This window comes from Balaenoptera acutorostrata, chromosome 8 (genome assembly GCF_949987535.1).
Source record: "Balaenoptera acutorostrata chromosome 8, mBalAcu1.1, whole genome shotgun sequence".
Classification (NCBI taxonomy): domain Eukaryota; kingdom Metazoa; phylum Chordata; class Mammalia; order Artiodactyla; family Balaenopteridae; genus Balaenoptera; species Balaenoptera acutorostrata.
The window spans coordinates 42,444,087-42,464,306 of record NC_080071.1 but is presented as its reverse complement, the minus strand read 5'-3'; the positions used below and the strand labels follow the sequence as shown (position 1 = coordinate 42,464,306).

Sequence of the window (20,220 nt, the reverse complement as noted above, 5' to 3'; positions counted from 1 at the left end):
GGGATCTTCCTGAACCAGGGATTGAACCCATGTCCCCTGCACTGGCAGGCAAATGCGTCACCAGGGAAGTCCTCAGTGTGGTTATTTGTGACAGTGAATCGCTATGGTGTTGGTAATTTGGCTCAGGAGTTCACCATTCCAAAATGAAAAATCAAAATACTTTTTAATGTTTCAACATAATCCTTTCAACTTTCCAAACATGATGAAATGTTTTGTAGGGACTGGAAGAAATCAGAAGCCAGTCTTCATCTTTAGATTTCTGAGAAAGATTTTTAAGGAAATCTCCACTACATGTTAGGAGGCAAGGTACTGACTTAGGCAAAACTGCTAAATAGGCCAAGTTTGTTTTCACATCCTTCCTAATGTTCTTGAATGACTGGCACACCAGTTTATGAGCCACTGAGCTTGAGACCTTTTCCCATTTCCCGTCGTTCACACCCTCCCTAACCCTTTGGCCACTGTAGAAGATTGTAAGAGTGGGCATCATTGCTTTTGAAAAGACAACCCTCAGAATGGGAGAAAATATTTGCAAATGAAGCAACTGACAAAGGATTAATCTCCAAAATATACAAACAGCTCGTGCAGCTCAATATCAAAAAAACAAACAACCCAATCAAAAAATGGACAGAAGACCTAAATAGACATTTCTCCAAAGAAGACATACAGATGGCCAACAAACATGAAAAAATGCTCAACATCACTAATTATTAGAGAAATGCAAATCAAAACTACAATGAGATATCACCTCACACCGGTCAGAGTGGCCATCATCACAAAATCTACAAACAGTAAATGCTGGAGAGGGTGTGGAGAAAAGGGAACCCTCTTGCACTGTTGGTGGGAATGTAAATTGATACAGCCACTATGGAGAACAGTATGGAGGTTCCTTTAAAAACTAAAAATAGAACTACCATGTGACCCAGCAATCCCACTACTGGGCATATACCCTCAGAAAACCATAATTCAAAAAGACACATGCACCCCATTGTTCATTGCAGCACTATTTACAATATTGAGGTCATGGAAGAAACCTAAATGTCCATCAACAGAGGAATGGATAAAGAAGATGTAGTACATGTATACAGTGGAATATTACTCAGCCATAAAAAGGAATGAAATTGGGTTATTTGTAGAGACATGGACCCAGAGACTGTCATACAGAGTGAAGTAAGTCAGAAAGAGAAAAACAAATATCGTATATTAACGCATATATGTGGAATCTGAAAAAACTGGTATCAACGATCTTATTTACAAGGTAGAAATAGAGACACAGACATAGAGAACAAACATTTGGATACCAGTGGGGGAGGGAGGGAGGTGGGATTAACTGGGAGATTGGGATTGACATATAAACACTATTGATACTATGTATAAAATAGATAACTAATGAGAACCTACTGTAGAGCACAGGGAACTTTACTCATTGCTCTGTGGTGACCTAAATGTGAAGGACATCCAAAAAAGTGGGGATATATGTATACGTATAGCTGATTCATTTTGCTGTACAGTAGAAACTGACACAACATTGTAAAGCAACTATACTCCAATAAAAAAAATGTTTTAAGTCTTCAGAAAAAGAACGAGAGGGCATTCACACTTGTATTTTCATGCACTGTGAAGTACATGCTGCACTGAGTAGGAACTCTTAAAAAAAAAAAAAAAAAAAAAAGGTGGGATTTAAAATCTTTCATTGTATACTTTCAGTTTCCTGCCTTTTAAAATGCATGTTACATTAAAAATAGTACAACATTTTTTCTGAGTGATTCCAGGTCAGTGTTTTGGTCATCTTGTCCTTCACAGTGATGTAACTGTGTAAATTTATAGTGTTTCTGCTTCTTCCCTCCTCAGACAGCTAGCTCACACATCTCTGGCAATCATTTTAATTGTTACTTCTACAGCTTACTTCCTTTATTTGGCTCTAGACTGCCAGGGCTTAGGAGGACCAATATGCTTTTAAGAGTTAAATATTTAATAATAGTCTGAGCAATGGCCTCGGATCCAGAAGGGGCAAAATGATGCCATTTCCTACCCCCAGAGTCCTTTATCAGTTCTAGTCCATCTGTATGTAAAGCTGAGATTGTCTTGTTGTTATATTGAGGGGAACATATGAGAACCTTGCTCTAAGATAGCTTGTTGAAAGTCAGTAAGATCATTTTAAGTTTGGTCTTGAGAATAAAATCTTACAAACTTACTCAAGAATGCAGTGAATAAAATTTCTGTCAAGAAAAAAAAAAAAGGTGGCTTCGGCTTCCTATCAAAGGTAAGGAAAGCACAGCATAGCTCCTGTTGGTAATTACACCAGAAAGAGATATAGAACACAGGTCATTAATGCAGTGCTTTTCATGTAATTTTTATCATGTGGGCCTAGTAAATTCCTGAAACTAATCTTTGGACACTCTTACTTCTATTTGGTGTTTTTGTCTCTTAATGAAGAAACTGAAATTTCTCAGAATTTGACCTAGAGTGTTTTAAAACTTGGTAGTTCATTTACTTAACACATGGCTCAGAGCTTTGCATAGAGTTCAAGTTTAATAAGTATTTGTATACTGATTGGCAGCAATGCTGTTATCTTTACTGTTCCAAAAATACACACTCCACAGAAAGAATGCAGCCTGTTCTGACAACTGAAACGTGGGGTATTTTGTCATGAGGACCTGTTGAGAAAGGAATTAATGAAACTGTTCTTAAAGCTGTCTTGTGATCAGACAAGAATATAAGATTTTAAAAGGGAGAATGTTTAGAAAAGTTTCATAAGCCAGTACAAGTTTGTAAGAATGTAATCCTACCTTAAATTTGCCCCACTAAGAACCAGTTCTTCCATTTATCTTGACATTTTTATTTTATAACACATTCCTAATTGGATTTCCATTAATTTATTTTGGAAGATAATCTGATGAGTATTTCAACTTCTCACAGCTCATAAATATTATTTAGAAAGTCAAACTGCATTAAAGCAAGAGAAAAAGAAGTTGGTGCTAGTTAGCCATCTTCTATAAACAGAGCAGTGGAAACAGGCAGATGAACTGAGACAAATAAAATCTAGGGTAGATTAATTTTTAAAAATTAACTCTGTGAATCAACTTCTTAATCCTTTTCCCTCTTCCTAATATTTTCAAAGCACTCAAGAGAACAAGGTAACATACCAAGTAATCTTAAAAATTGTCCAAAAGTGCTCTGTTTTCTCAAGACAGAATTTCAGCTCCTGAGCACATGGCACACAGGACCTCTGACCAGTCCCCAGCATCTCTCCGTGTTCCCCCCTCCACAGGCTTCACCCCCAGCCACAGTGTTCCGGGTTCACCTGCGCTTTGGCTTCTGTGCCTCTGCAGCTGCTCAACCCTTTGTCTGGAATCCACGCCACGGGCTTCTCTATGAAAATCTTACTCATCCCTCAACTAACAGATGAAGTTCATTTCTCCTGCGAAGTCTTTGCTATGTGTGACAGGGAGAGCTAGTGGGTTCCTCTTCCATGCTCAAATAACATTGTCCACATCAATCTTACGGAACTTATTATTGTTTTACACAGCTTTCTTTTCCATTTGACTACGTTGTTTCCTATGGACGAGGACTGTGTTTAGCTCATCCTCAACCAAAAGAGCCTAATACATGACCTGCCTGGCAGATAGTAAGCATTTTGTAAATGTTTGTAGAATGAATGAGTAAGGGTGAGTGAGTAAATGAATGAGTGACTGAAATACACATCAGCAATTTGTAACTTTTTTCAGTATGGCTAAAATTAAACCGTTAAACTGACATTCATTTTTAAATCAGGAAGGTTATTCAGTCACTGATTCAGTGTTTACTGAGTCCTCAGCAATACAAATGGAAGACATAAGAATACTCCTGAAAGACAAATAAGACATTGGCCCTGTTTCCAAGGAATTCAGTCTAGCTAGAAGGGATTACCCCTACACACAGATAGGTAGGTATAATGCATTCTGAGTCTCAAAGGAGCACAGCTCAAAGGATTTTGAAGTAGGGGGCTCAGAGAGAGGACATCTATGCAAATGAAGCTACAGAACAAATGTGGAGGCAAGAAACCACGCATTGTTTTTGAGGAACTTAATGCAGCTCTGCATTGCTGCAGCCTGAGATTAAAGGAAGCTGTGGTAGGAGGCGGGGCTAGACAGGTAGGAGGGGCCAGATCGTACACAGCCCTGCAAATTATTTCCAGGGCCTTGTCATAAAGGAATGGGTGCACATTTGAAGGGTTGTAAACAAAAAGTCACAGGGTCAGATCTGTGTGGTCAGCTGTCGGAGGTGGGGAAAGGCAGATTGGAGAGAGAGAAGATTAAGGCAGACTTAATCCATTGTTTAAGTCCATTGTTATTACATATGGATCTATAATGTGAGTTCAAAATATAAAAATTATTAAAAACGAGTACTAAGCATCTTGTAGGAACTTCTGTATAAAAGATTTTGTAAAAACTTCATTAAGTTATAAGGCTGAAGGATCTTTAGATTTTAATTAGGGCAAATAGGATAGATGGGTAAATGGGAAAAATACTGACTATTCCAACAGAAAAGCAAAAAAAGCTCATGTCACAATTTGGCCTTGTAAAGGAGCATGACATTAAACATGGGAACCCTGCTGTCTTCTGTGAGCCTCACTTTCCTCTAAAATGAAAGATTCTGCTTACCTTACATAGTTTCCCGTAAAAAACAAATTAGCTGGGGCTTCCCTGGTGGCGCAGTGGTTGAGAATCTGCCTGCTAATGCAGGGGACACGGGTTCGAGCCCTGGTCTGGGAAGATCCCACATGCCACGGAGCAGCTGGGCCCGTGAGCCACAATTGCTGAGCCTGCGCGTCTGGAGCCTGTGCCCCGCGACGGGAGGGGCCGCGATAGAGAAAGGCCCGCGCACCGCGATGAAGAGCGGTCCCCGCACCGCGATGAAGAGTGGCCCCCGCTTGCCGCAACTGGAGAAAGCCCTCGCACGAACCGAAGACCCAACACAGCCAAAAATAAAATAAATAAATAAATAAAATCAAGTAAAACTTTAAAAAAAAAAAAAAAACAAATTAGCTATACAAAAACACATTGCTTATGTTGAAGCACTACATAAATATAAGGTGTTTACACATTACTTTTTAAAATCTTTAATTTAAGTAAAGCAAATAGCCAATCTCCAAGAAGGCTGCAAACCTATTCCCAATTCAGCATCTGTAAAGAGGCAATACATATCTCATCTCAGAAAACATAAGGGAACACTGTATTAGGTATTAAATGAAGGAAGGCAAGCCCATACAGACAACATCTGCCTATTCTACTTACAGGCATTGTTTTTTCTTCCTGGACTCCCATTAGCGTTCATAAGAGTGGAGTGTGTACGTCTTAGTATGCCGATAGTGTGGCATTAACCCTCCTAAACACTAATGGATATAATGCACATACATTTCAGCAGAGCAAGCGATAGATTTCTCTATTTTTAGTAACTATATACTGATGCAAACATACGTTTTACAGTTTACTGGCTCAAATAAAAATAAAAATTGTAATTTGAGGGCTGCTTGGAGAAATGTCTGATTCTGTAAGACTGGGGTAGAAGATATACAAATGAGCCTGGAGTATCTTGTAGCGCCAGAAAGTAAGAATATGCTAAAACAAACAAACAAAAAACCCCACAGTAATGGTGTGAGCAACAAAATAAAGTAGTACTGAGTTATAACCCAGAGTATTAAATAAATATCCATGAGTCCATACTGATAAAAATAAATGATTGAATAAATGTAAAAAAATGGAGGAGCAGAGACGAATGTTCTGTGCAAAATGAATTCCAAGTAGTTATTTATTGGAATTTGTTCCAAAAAATTTATAATATATTTACAAAATAATTTTATATAGATACATTTTTTTTCAAGGAGGTGGAGTATAACTTCCCACTCCTTGAGTGTGAGCTACACATGGTGACTTCCTCCCAGAGAATGAAATATGGAAAGGGGGTAAAAAAACAGTAACTCTGCAGTGGGGAGAACTGGCGAACACTCCCTCAACCAGGTATCAAGGTCAACATCAACAGTGATAGGGTGATAGCATGTACCCTTGATACCATGTGATGAAATGGTCACTTTATATCTATAGTCTTTCTCCCCAGAACCCACAACCCCAGTCTAGTCATGAGAAAAACATCAGACAAATCCCAATAGAGGGATATTCCAGAAAATACCAGTACTCCTCAAAACTGTCAAGGTCATCAAAAACAAGGAAAGTCTGAGAAACTGTCAGAAGCAAGAGAAGCCTAAGGAAATATGATAACTAAATGTAAGGTGGTATCCTGGATGTGTTCCTAGATCAGAAAAAGGATATTAGGCAAAAACTAAACAAACATGAATAAAACATGGACTTTAGTTAACAATAATGGATCAATATTGGTTTGGTAAGTAACAACTGTACCATATTAATACAAGATATATATCATAGAAAAAACTGGATATAGCGTATATGGAAACTCTGTATTATCACAATTTTCCTGTAAATCTAAAACTGTTATAAAATATAAATTTTATTTTTAAAATAGCATAATTTGAGTTGGAACTTACTCTGTTAAAAGTAATATTATTAAGAGGAAAGACAAAGACATGAATCAGACTTTTAAAAATGGAATCAAATGCACAAGGATTTCCAAATGCATTGGAAAGTGATGTCTATGTAGTCCATTAGTGGGGCCTTTTTAGACTTTGCATGGCAGCAAAGTACTTGGTGATGATCCATGTAGGATTTAACTGTCTACATTATGGTATCATCTTAAATGCTTTGGAAGTTTGTATGAGCAGGAGGAATGAAAATGGTGAGATGTGTGTTCCACTTTCCCATGACCCAGTCCATTTAACTCTGCAGACACGTGTAAACATGACTCTTCCTTCGGTGATCTAAACGGCCTTACCTTCTGGTCCCCCAGACAGCGTGGGTTCCCTCACGTCCCCTGATAGGTCTGCTCAAATCCCTGTACAAGGACTTACCATGGTGTGCTCTACCTGTCCACTTGTGTGCTGCTTCCTCCAGACTGGTCTCCCAGAAGGTGCGGATTTTGCCTTCCATCTCTGCAGCCACACCACTTTAAGGCCATGCTCGATACACAGTGGAGGCTCATGTGTGATGTGTGGCAGTACATTTGTAGTGCTTATGCAACTGAGTTTTACCATTTGCAGACTTGGGAGAAACCTAGAGACACTGGGTCTTGATTTATCTGTTCCAACCAAATACAAAAGTTCATCTCTTCCCCTACTTCTAAGATAGGAAGCAATTTTAAAAGCTGTATGTTATTTAAACAGAGGAATGTATTGATACATCTAAAAGATTAAGCTTAAAATAGGTGTAAATATATACAGGCACCTGAATGGAACCATATTGATGAACAGTGGTCTCCTTTTCAGAGTTTAATTGGCACCACATGGGGACATGTGTATGCACATGGCTGATTCACTTTGGTGTACAACAGAAACTAACAGAGTATTGTGAAGCAATTATACTCCAATGAAGATCTATTAAATATATATATATAATGCACATACAATACAATCCAAAAAAAAAAAAGAAAGATATATTCTCCGATCAGTTCTCCAATCTGACCCCACCTTCTGAATTCAAAGATATGAGGAGAGATGAACATAGAACTTAAGTGAAAGAAATTGAAGAGAAGTGAAGGAAGTGGATCTGGAAATAGAAGCATATTTGGTTGGTTTTTTTTTTTTTTTTAAGGCAAGACTTGTATATATTTAGAATGTTCTTTGTTATCTAGAAATCTGTTAAAATGTTTCTTGAGTTGCATAAATAAACCCCACCCTACACAGTAAATCAGGCCAGCACAAACATAAAAGCCAAGATATAGAAAGGCAAATGTGATGAATACCTGAAGAACAACCACAGAGGGACAGTAATGTTATAAAAAAAAAAAGGAATGCAATGTGGAGACGGCCTGATGCGAAGCTAAAAGATCTTGCTACCTTCTCTCCCTGACTTTTCAACATGCAGGGGGTGATGAAAACAGGATACTATGGCTAGTCTATTCCTTTTGAGAATTTTTTTTCCAGCACAATTATAAGAGGTTTCAAACTCAGGAAGAGTGATTTGATCATAGTTCTATATAATCATTGTTAACCTACCTACATTGCCTAATTATAGGCTGAATTTATATGATTTCCTACACATCCCTCTGGCTAGAAATGTTTATTGTATGATCTTCTTTGGCACCCCGAAATTTACCATTAAACATCACTTTGTTCTTAGGCTTTTTTGAAATATGAGATTGATTAATTTAAATATCAATACCTCTGAGAGGGCTGTTAGTTAGCTGGGAAAAGAGGGACGTGATGTCTGAGAGGAGGAGGCAGGTGAATGAAGCAAAGCAGGGTTTTGTTACAAAGGAAGTGAAAGGTCAAAGATCAACTCCACAAAGCTACCTGAGATTGGTACAAATAAAAGTGGAGTGAGTGTTGCAAGGTTTGGTTGTCCACATGCTTATTAGAATCAGGCACCTTTAGCCCTGACTCTTCAGTTCCTACTGGGATGAGAGCAGAGCTCTGGCAGGGATTTTATTCATCTCCAAGACCTTCCATCCCTCCTTGGTCTCTCCCCAGGGCTTCATTCCTCCTTTCGGCGGGCTCAGGGGAAACGAGGAGGGGTGTACCTGCCTCTTAATCCAGGGTTCAAATAATTACTCAAAATAGATCTTACATATTGTGTGCCTTTTCTAAGCACGCTCTTTACACAGATTGTTTCATTTTGTCCCCACAACAGGCCTGTGTGGTGGGTATCACCTCCATTTAACTAACGAGAGAAGAGACAGGTTAAAATCATTGACTTGCTGAAGTTGAACAGTTAACAAGTGGTGTCGCTGAGGTTTGAACACTGCTTGCTTCCCCCACAATGTCCACGTCTTTTCCTGCTGGGTCGCATTAAATTACTACAATCAACAGCTTTCCCTGATTTGAAGATTATCCTTCAGTTAACACTACATGGCACATCTTTGTCACTGTCACCTACCGTCCTCCAAAATCCATGTTAGACTTTTTATTGGGCCAGTTTGATATATTTCCTTCCCTGGGCTCTTCCTTATTTGCATTTATTGCTTTATTATGAAAAGAGGCTAAACTGAGATAAAATATCAAGATCACACCATCCTTGGAGGAAAAAAAGGTAGGAGTTACAATGCTGTAAGCATTCAGAGAAGACCTACTGGGCATGTCAGAAGAACAATCTCTGGACACTGAAGTAACTAAGCTTTTCTTTTAAAGAAATTATGAAGAATGAGAGGAAGATGTTTTTCAGAAGTCCATGAAAAATCTGACTTGTGATACATTAAGAATGGTAATGTAATACTAATAGACCTGCTCTACAAAGCTGTTTTTCAGTCAGCTGCTTTGTTTCATATTCAGATTTCCTTTTAAATCGATAGCCCTTGCTTTGCTGTCTTCAGTTGAAGGCAATTTGCCTTCCAGTAAAACACACACACACACAAAATGGGTGTGGAAATGAGTCAGCCATTTCCTGCCCCAAGATTCAAACCTACTTTGCTTTTCTGAAAACATGATTCAAGCTATCCAACAATAATTTAATTGGCTGTTCTGTAAATTACAGGGCTGACCACCATATAAACACCAGAGAAATCACATGGGTATTCAGTGGTCGGCTATCATTTTTCTGATAATCTTCAGAACTTTCTATTTACATAATTATAAAGCACTATATCACACAGAGTAATGGAAAAGTAAGTCTGTTTTCTATGCAACCTTCAACCTGTGATTTTTTATGCATAATATACATTACAAATTTATGACTCATCTATAGAGATGAAAAAATGTCAGCACACCATATCTGAAATATAATAATGTATCTAATGAGAGTTAATAATATCCTCTAGTTTTAAGGGATGTAATCTTGACATAATAAGTCTATTTTATAACTGGTTGAATGATGGCCTTCAGGGGGACCAGTGTCAACTAGAGGGAGATACGTGTGCTGCAGGCCCCGTTCTGTGTGATACGTCTATTACAGATGTGGATAAAAATATCAGAGATAAATTTATATAACCTATGGGTGACAAACAATTGAGATAATGGAAAATAAAATAGATGATGGAATCATGATATGAAATATGACATGTTCATGTGACAGTCTGACTCTAAGAAGATGAAAGTCAATTGGGATGACAGTACTGTCTTTTTGGTTAAGAAAAGATGTAATTTTTTAATGAGCTATACATTATAAATAATATGGCTTTAAAGCAGTACATGAAAAAGGCTTGGAAGTTTTGAATTTATGGTAAGCTCACTATTTGTCACCAATGTATATGGCTGCCAGAAAAAGCTAATACAATTTGGGGTCGCGTTAATGGAATTAAATTATCTGGAATGAAGGAGGTGACAGGCATAATTGAAGTCTCCATTCTGTTCTGGTCAGACCACTCCTTAAATATAAGTTGATTTTGAATGATGTACTTCTAGAGTGATATAGGCAAAGTGAAGCTTATTAGGAGATCAGGAGTGAATGTGAAAGGACAGGCATAATTGACATTGAAATGTTTTAACCTGGAAAGAGAGAAATTAGGGGTGAGGCAAGGACCTGATAGATGTCTTGAAATATTCAGATAGTTGTCATTTTTAAATTTATCACAAATAGCAACAAGGTATAGAAAAGAATCCATGAATATAAATTTCAATAGAGTAAAGATCTTTCTAATAGACCAGAGAGAAGGTAAACACCCTAAGGAAATGATTCATTCACCAACAGTAGTGTTGGGTACATTTTAAAAAATTATTTGAAAGTATATGTATAAGCACTGCTTATGTCTCAAGCATTTTGTTAAGCCCTGCAGATAAGGTAATAGACCTAAAATAGGCACTGTCACTGCTGCCATGTAGGTCACTTCTGGTGTAGTTGGAGAGACAGACACTTAATAAATAATTGAATATTGTGATTACTTGCAATGAAAGAACTATAGAGAATGTGTAACTATTAATAGAGAGTTCATAGCTACACATAATTTAGAATGGAGGGTTAGGGAAAGCTCCTTTCAGGATCTGACCTTTAAGGACAGGGCTTGAATGATAAGTAGGAACTAACCAAATAAAGAATGAGGACAAGAAGGAGGCAAGGGAGAATATTCTAGATGAAGAATGTATGCAAACTCTTCAGGCAAGAGCTTGGTGCATTTAGAAGCTGACAGAATGCCAGCGTGGCTGGGACCTAGTGGGTAAGGAGAGGAGAGGCATATTGGAGCCACAGGGCAGTAAGCTTTCTAAACTTTGCTCTGGAATAGGAATTTTATCTAAGGGCAGTGAGGAGCTATTGAAGAGTTTTAACCAAGGAAGTGACATAATCACATCTGGTTTTTAAGAAGTTCACTTTGGCTACAGTATAGAAAACAGATGGGAAGTATAGGAAAGAGATTGAATGGAGAGTAACCTTTTATATCCTGGCAAAGAAATGAATGTGACTTGAATTGTGATGGTGACATTGGAGATAGAAGAGGGGAAGGTGGGAGAGGTACTAATGGGGTGCAATCCACAAGACCTGATGCTCTACTAATGAAGAGGGCGAAGGAGAGAGGGAGAGTCGTTGGAGACCCCCAGAACTCAGGAATAAGCACCTTCCTGAGAAGGGGAACATGAAGGACAAATTGATCTGCTGTGGAGATCAGAAGGTCAGTTTTGAACATGCTAATTTTGATCTCATGATCTTTGATTTCCATGAGATTTCATTTCATTTATTCAACCTATGACATAAGAAAGACATGTTAGATAGATGATTGGATATCTGGAGTCTGGTCAATTTTTAGACTTGCTACAGCAGAATCACCTGGAACTTTTGATTATTTGGCTACAGCCCAAGCCTAATATATTAGAACCTTCAAGAGAACATAGCCAATCTAATACCCTGAGGTTAGATACAGTGGAAAAAATGGAAGTGATGTTTGATGCATCACTAGATAGTTGTACTAGTTAATCTTTAAACTTGACAACTTTGAATGACTATAATGTTATGACTAGAAAGATGGCAAGACCAAGAACTAACTTTACGTATTACTTTCTAAGAGTAAATGTTCTGATCAAGTCATGAAACATCTCTGAAGGAAGAGAGCCATATCCAGATTCTCCTATTTACATTGCTAAGTTTGTTTCCCACGATGCTGCCATCTTGGCCAGAAACTAATTGTTGGAGGAACCAGGCTCTAGTCAGAGGCAGCCACCTAATGGTTCAAGTGGTCCATGAGATAACCTTTCTTAAGAATCCAGCCAAATCGATGCATCATTCTGGATGGTAACTAATTTTCCAAATCAGATTTTCTCTTTGACTAGAGGGGAAGGGAGTGGGGAAAAGTAAAACTAGATAAACAGATGCATACGGATAAGTAAGAATGTAAGAGTTAAAGGGGGATCAAGCAGAGAGAGAAACAAAGAGAAACAGAAGCAGAGTCACAAGTATGACAATTAGTAGAACAAGGTTTAAGGGACATCCTCTTCCCAGCAGATGACAATGTGACTGGATTCCCCAGTTCATTACAGTTCATTTATTCAACAAGTTTTTATTGAGCACCTATTGTGTGCCAGAAACTGTACTAGGTTCTGGGAATATCAAATGAACAAAACTGTTGTCATGGACACCTCATTCTAGGTACATAATGATGAGTGCCATGGAAAAAATTAAGGCAGTGTTATAAGGACATGGATAGTGATGGTAGGATAGGCAGTTATCAGGAAATGAAGACCTTTCTGAGGAGGGAACATTAGCTGAGCCACCTGTGAGGCCACTGGGTAAAGAGCTTCTCAAGCAGAGAAAGTGGAAAGTACAAATGCTCTGATACAGAAGTGTGTTTGAGATGTTTATAAACCGAAAAAGTCCATGACATTGAACCCCGATGAACAAGGGGCAGCGTGAAAGGAGGTAAAATCAAGGAGAAAGGACAGTGCAGCTCATTCAGGGACTTGTAAGCCATGATTGGATTTTTCATTTTATTCTGAATGCAACAGGAAGTTTTTGAGGATTTTGATCAAGGGGGTGGCATGATCACATTTGTGCGTTAGAGGAATTACTCTGGTTTGTGTGTGGAGACTCAGTTGTAGAGGGTCAAGAGCAGAAGCAGGAGAGCAGTAAGGAGGCTACTTCAGCAGCCCAGGCAAGAAACAATGGTGGTCGCACAAGGTAGTAGCAGTGGAAGATACAGAAAATAGAGAAGGGGTACATCTTGAAATTAGCACCAAAAAGAGTAGATGATGGATTGGGTAAGGGGGAGCAGTCAAGGATTATGCAAAGATTTTTGTTCTCAAGAGCTGGATAAGATTGATTGAGATGGGGAAAAACCAAAAAGGAACCAATGAGTTTGGTTTTGGACATATTAAATTTGAGAAGTTTCAATGACTGTCATTCATTCAGGTGAAGAAATTTGGTAGCTAGTTAGAAATGGGAGTCTGAGGTTCAGGAGGTAAGTTAGGGCTGCAGATATGAATTTGGAGGTCATCAGCGTATCAGTCCTGACAGTGTGCCTGTTAAAATGGTTTCCTCTCCTCTGTTTCTTACCCCCTACCTACCCATGCACCTTCATAAAGCCTTCATCACAAGAGGTGATCTGGACATGTCTCTGTTTTCTGAGACCTGGTGGAGCCATAAATACCATAGTAACAAAGAGGGAAAAATAAATGAATGTAGGAGCTGGGAGACTAGTCTGTCTGGGCATTTATTGAAATGGCGTAGGCAGAATGTAGCATCTCTCTCCTGCCACTTAGGCCTCTATATCCAGTAACTCCTCACTACCTAATACAAGAGAAGAGGGAAGGAGTCTAGCTAGTTTGTTTTGTTTTGTTTTACTAATCAGCTACTCACTGGGTCATTCATGAAGCCCTAGTTGGCCATTTGGTCAGAGTGATTTCTTTCAGAACTATTAATCATATCTGGTGCTACTCTGCTCTCCTAGCAAACATTTTTTACATTCAATAATTGCATGTTCCACTGCAGTTTGAAGAATTATACATTTCAGAGCAGTTGTTATTATTGATTTTACATTTCAATAACATTTCCTTTCTAATTCATCTTTTTTATGATGGAAGCTTCTTAATGTGCTTACAATGCACCATATGTTACTGTTGCTTAATTTTGTCCCAAAATATTCATTTCTAGCTCTAAGGGACAGGTGGACTGAATAAAATATGTGGATTTAGCTCTCTCTTCTCTTTTATCAGTAGCAGGAGACTTTGCTAAGTATTTACCGGTAATAAATGAGGACCTAAGTGGCTTGTAATTATACCCGAATAGCCTCATGAAAGAAATACTGTGCTTTCTCAAGCCTTTAACTCATGACCAGAAATGATTATCATTGAATGACCATCTTGGAGGGCTCAACAGTAGTAAGGTTATGGGTAAAAATGTACAATATGACTAACTTCCCTAAACGTTAGCATCCCACATTCTTATGATATTTGAGAGCTAAATATAAAAACCATGAGCCTTTGGGGCCTTGATTTTAAGATTTTTCCTTTAAAAATAATGCTGTTATTCTCTAAGGACGTGAGAACAGTCTTTATTTAGTTAAGCTAACCCGAAATAGAACAGAGGAAATTATTAAATGAGTGAACATATATCTTTCTTTGGGACCCATTCATGCCAAAACTGATGTGTCTTAAAAGTACAAGATGACTTACAATAGGGAAAATATCTTCAAAAATGATTACACTGATCTTGAGAAAGGGATGCCTGATAGCCTCAATAATTACCCCGGAATTAACTACAATGCTGATGATTGCATTATTTACTGCAGTCTTATGAACAAGCAAACATTGTATTTTATAGCTGCACAGGAAGGAAGTTTATGGAGAGTAGCTATTGATGTGTCCCTTTATGTCCCACCTCTCTTTCAGAGAGAAGCCCCAAATCTAGAGAGAATACAGAGTGGAAAATTTCACTCCCAATTTAGACATCTCTCTAGACTCCAGAGGAAGCTGTTCAGCTGGCCTCTCCTGTAGTTGAAACCGAGCTGTACGACTGCATGATGAGTCACTGGGCCAACAGCCCAAGTGCCAGGCTGGAACACGAGCTACTGGATTGGACACACTCTGCCTCATGTCAGGAATACTGTTGTGTGAGAAATAAAAGAAACCTTCCCTGGGATTGATGTTGGTCAAAATTCTGATACACTTAGATGTTCTTTTAGCAGTTCTAATTTGGGGGGGGGGGGGTGTAGGGGTGGAAATTCTGGGAGAACGCCAGAATCTGAGCTAGCATTCTTAGTTGTTATTTCAACAGCTGTAACATGTACAGCTAATAGCTGTTTGACTGGGTTTCTTAGAACTGCTCCTGACACAGGGCAGTGAAGCAACACTTTACACTGTATCTGTCTGAAATTCAAGACATACTTTGCTTAAGCCAAGGAAAAGTAATCATCTGCCAACACTGGCAAGAGTAATTAGGGATTCTAGAAAAATCTCTTCAGGGAAAACGTGAGGAAAGGTAAAAGAAAACTTTTGTCATTATTTTGGAAAATCTGAATTTCCAGACTGAGATTTTGAGACATCTCTAGTTGTCCCTTCTTCACCTATTTCACTCTTGGTGAAACTAGGTTTCAAATAACATATGTTACTGAAAGTCAGTAATGTGACTTTCAGTAAGATAGATCTAGTTTATAAGCAGGTATAAGGCGCCTGAGAACAGCCTGCCTGCCATCCATGAACTCAGCACTCACAACAACCGGAAACAGTACCTGAACAGTACCTTTCATGGCAGGTGGTGTGTACACGCTCTGCTTCCTTTGCTTAGGGGATGCATTCTGTGACTGGATAAAGAGAAAAAAGTAATAAGTCTGATATTTGGATAAAAAGTACAATGTCATCAGCCCTTTGAGGGAAATAAACACCTAGTAACATTAGTTTATTTTAAAAAGAAAGAAAGAAAGAAAGAGATAGTACTAATCCTTTCCATTTTAGAGAAAAGCATAAGTGCCAGGACAAAATATACTCCAAAAGCTATGTCCATGGTATAATTATATCGGTTCATAGGATTGTCAGTGGTTCTGGAGGGTTAATGAGAGTCCTTGCTAAGTAATATCAGTCTATAGCCCTATGGAATTGAGATGTTCAATCTAATAGCTCCATTTACTTGGAATTACAATGTTGAGGTAATATTCTTTTACATGTTCAAAAGCTCTTTCCTAACAAAACTGCTGCTTAACACTCTTAAGCACACTGGATCAGAATTAGTTTATTGAGGCAGAAATTTTTGCACTAGAAATGATACCAATTGGAACAGAGGAACATATTTCAGGGTCAGAACCACAATAATATTTAAAGTTTAGATAGAAATAGATATTTATATATGTATAAGGCATTACTTATTATAATAAATTATATATATATGTGGTCTACACCTCAATCAGATTATGTCAAAGACTCCTTTTTAATGGCGTGTCTACTTATATTTCAGTGTGTCAAAGGCAGGAGTTTAAGTGTCTGGAGCAATTATTTTTGCTTTGAAAAGTTCAAGTATAAATAGTTACAAGATACTTTTTGAGGATTGTTCTAGGCTTTCCATGCATATTAGAAAGAACATAATGTACAGAGTCTGAAGAAAACTAGAAACTGTTTCACGAAGTTGTAAATAGAGCTTGAGGCATCTTTACTCATACATACTAAAGCTTAATTGCCCTCAAAAGAGTCATCAAGATGTTGGTATTTGGCTGATGCAAAAACAACCTATTAAAAAGTAAAAAATTCAACCAAATAGTTACCAAATCCATATCAACCAAAGCAAATGGTACAAGCAAATTTCTCCAAAATAGAGTGTTTTGATACTAGTCTATTATGCACAGATGCAGGCAGGGCAACTCTACATTAGTATAAATGTGTGGATGATTGAGCCTTCTGTTGTACCTCTGCTGTATTCTGTCACATTTGGTTGATTTTAAGAAGCATTCACTTCCAGGTTTTCTTATATGTTTATTTCCGTATACATATTCAAAGATTAAGTAGAAAATTAATTCTACAGAAAAGTTGGTTTGTTTAGTAACAGTGGTAAAACTTATTAACTAATAAAAACTATATTTATGTAAGAGTTTAGTTTTCAAAACATTTCACATTTACAATCTCATTAAATTTTTAGGAAAGTCTTGAGAGATACTTTCTGGTATTTTGTTCTTTCTACATTTTCCACTGAGTTTTGCTAGATGCCCACTCATGTGGCCATGGGAATTGAGTATCAAGTCTACATGAGTCCTACTCAATATTTGTTCCATTTCTAGGCACAAGTTTGCTCATTTTCTTGTATTCTGTGTATCCTATGTTATCATCTCCCCTAGCCCCCCTGTCCCTGGTTCATATTTTCAATCTGAACTCCTACATGTGTATGTGGAGACTGGCCTCAGGATCTGCTCTTAGCTCCACACACCAGAGGACACTTAAGAGGTGTCTGTCCCTCACCTTCTTGTTCCAGGGTTCCAACATTGGCTGTCCCAACCTGTGATGGTCATATACAACCAGTCACTAAATTGAAATTATCAATACCATATCTTGCCTCTAAAATCAGTAGTTTATTTTAGAAGTTTTTCCAGGGGTTAGTATTTCATAGGTGGAGAATCAAGGGTAACCTAGAGGCGGAGATTTAATGACACCATTTTACTGTTTGTTCAGTCAGGGAAAGCAAATTAAATAGTTTTTACAGCACAGTTATATTCATATCATATTTTATATCACATCAAATCAAACTGGTTGTGTTTTTAGTTAGTTGGACACATTTATACAGAGTATAAGAAAACTTACTTCTGCTTGTGTGTTGGTCACTTTCTTGTCATCTATTTCTGCAAGAGAAGTAGGTGTAATTATTAGAAAGGTGATATTTTTCCTTGTCATATGCACATTAAATTTTCAATAACATGGAACAGAATGATTTAATAATTGCCTTATGCTCATACAATATCCATGGCTTAGTCTAGTGGCTGAGAGGGCAGGGGGAGGCAGAAAGAAATAGTTTCCTTCTGAGATAACCCTCTCCCACAGGTTTAAAAAAGGCAATAAAAAAGCATCCCTCCTGAAATTCCAAATTGCCCGCCTTCCAGCAGTCCGGAAGGGGGACCAGAGAAATGCCTCCTAGAACAACTGTTGGCATCATCAACCTCACAGTGCTAAGGCGTAAACAACCTCCTCTCCTCTTGGATTTTGCAGCCCTGTCTATTAACTGTAGCCTCTGTCAATTTTCCTTAAGTTTGCCAGTAAGCAGAACAAACCTGCTTTTCCGCTCAGCCCAATCACTGACTCTAAAAGAGGCACCCTCTTTTCTATATGCCCCTGGAAAGAATCAGTAACTTTGTCAGAAATATTTCTTGTGAACTTCTAGGGCAACTTCCACATAGTCTGTGTAAAAAAACAGTTGTGAGGAAGGGGAGAGAGGAGGAAGAGGTGCTCACATACTCCCCTTCCACAGAGCGAGGACATTCTGGGCTGGGCTTCTTTCCTACCTCCTCACCTACTTTGCATGGATTCTGCCTCTTGGCTTCTAGACCCAGTTGACCGTTCCTCACTTTTAGGTTAGTCCCAAAGCTGAGAGATTGATGCCGTGGTTTAAATACTGAACGAGACATTCATCAAAGAATGTCTAAAAGTGAGTATAATTGTAACTTTGGTTTGTAACTCTGCATTTTGTTCTCTGCATAATTTAAGAGGCTAGTGAATTTAAAGAATTATTAGTTTATGTTTTGGGGTACATAATGTACAAGGATGTAATTTTGTGATATAAATAACCATAAGGAGTTGGGACAGAGGTGTAAAAGAAGAGTGTTTGTATGTTATTGAAGTTAAACTAGTATAAATTCAAATTAAAGTGTTATAACCTTAGGGTTTTAAATGTAATCCCCATTGTAACTACAAAGAAAACAGCTATAGAATGTACACAAAAGGAAATGAGAAAGAAATTTAAACAATTCACTATAAAAAATTAACTAAACATGGGGCTTCCCTGGTGGTCCAGTGGTGAAGAATCCACCTTCCAATGCAGGGCATACAGGTACATCCCGGATCGGGGAACTAAGATCCCACATACCATGGGGCAACTAAGCCTGCGCACCGCATTTACTGAGCACGCAAGCCACAACTAGAGAGCCCGCATGCCACAACTAGAGAGAAGCCTGCATGCCACAACGAAAGATCCCGTGTGTGACAACTAAGACATGACACAGCCAAAATTAAAATAAATAAATAAATATTTTTAAAAAGTAAGCATAAAGGAAGACAGGAATTCAGGAAATGAGGGACAAAAAAGCTATAAGTCATATAGGAAACAAATAGCAAAATGACAGAAGGAAGTCTTATCAGTTACTTTAAATGTAAACAGATTAAAATCTTCAAAAGACCAAGATTAGCAAAATGGATAAGAACATATGATCCAATATGTACTACCTACAAGAGACTCACTTTAGATCCAAATATACAAATAGGGTAAAAGTCAAAGGATAGAAAAAACAATTCTATGCAAATAGAAACCAAAAGAGAGCAGGGTGACTATACTAATAGACAAAATAGACTTCAAATCAAAAAAAGTTATGAAGCAAAGAAGACATTATATATTAAGAAAAGTTTCAATACAGAAAGAAGATACAAAAATTATAAACATTTCTATACCTAACAACAGACTATCAAAGTATCTGAGGCAAAACTAATAGAATTGAACAGAGAAATAAACTGTTCTGCAGTAATAGTTGGAGACTTCAATACCCCACTCTCAATAATGGGTAGAGCAACCAGAAAGAAGATAAGTAGGGAAACAGAAGACTTAAACAACTTAATAAATCAAATATATCTAATAGACATATATAAAAGATTCTACCAATTACAATCACATGCATAGTCTTCTCAAGTGTACATGGGAACTTTTTCCAGGAGAGACCATATGTAAGAACACAAATAAAGTCTTTTTTTTTTTTTAACATTTTTATTGGAGTATAATTGCTTTACAATGGTATGTTAGTTTCTGCTTTATAACAAAGTGAATCAGTTATACATATACATATATCCCCATATCTCCTCCCTCTTGTGTCTCCCTCCCTCCCACCCTCCCTATCCAACCCTTCTAGCTGGTCACAAAGCACAGAGCTGATCTCCCTGTGCTAGGAAACTGCTTCCCACTAGCAATCTATTTTACATTTGATAGTGTATATATGTCCATTTATACACTACCACTGTCTCACTTTGTCCCAGCTTACCCTTTCCCCTCCCTGTGTCCTCAAGTCCATTCTCTAGTAGGTCTGTGT

General features: G+C 37.9%; 1 protein-coding gene across 2 annotated transcripts in view; it reads right to left on the bottom strand.

Annotated features, from left to right (window-relative positions):
• Positions 1–20,220, bottom strand: part of PPP1R1C (protein phosphatase 1 regulatory inhibitor subunit 1C) — a 140,947-nt gene that overhangs the window by 45,872 nt on the left and 74,855 nt on the right. For both annotated transcript variants that reach the window (XM_007190380.2, XM_007190381.2), the window contains exons 3-4: positions 17,738–17,775; positions 15,699–15,759 (exon numbers count right to left, since the gene is read on the bottom strand). In XM_007190380.2, coding sequence (XP_007190442.1) covers positions 15,699–15,759; positions 17,738–17,775 — 99 coding nt within the window. The remainder of the gene's footprint in view (positions 1–15,698; positions 15,760–17,737; positions 17,776–20,220) is intronic.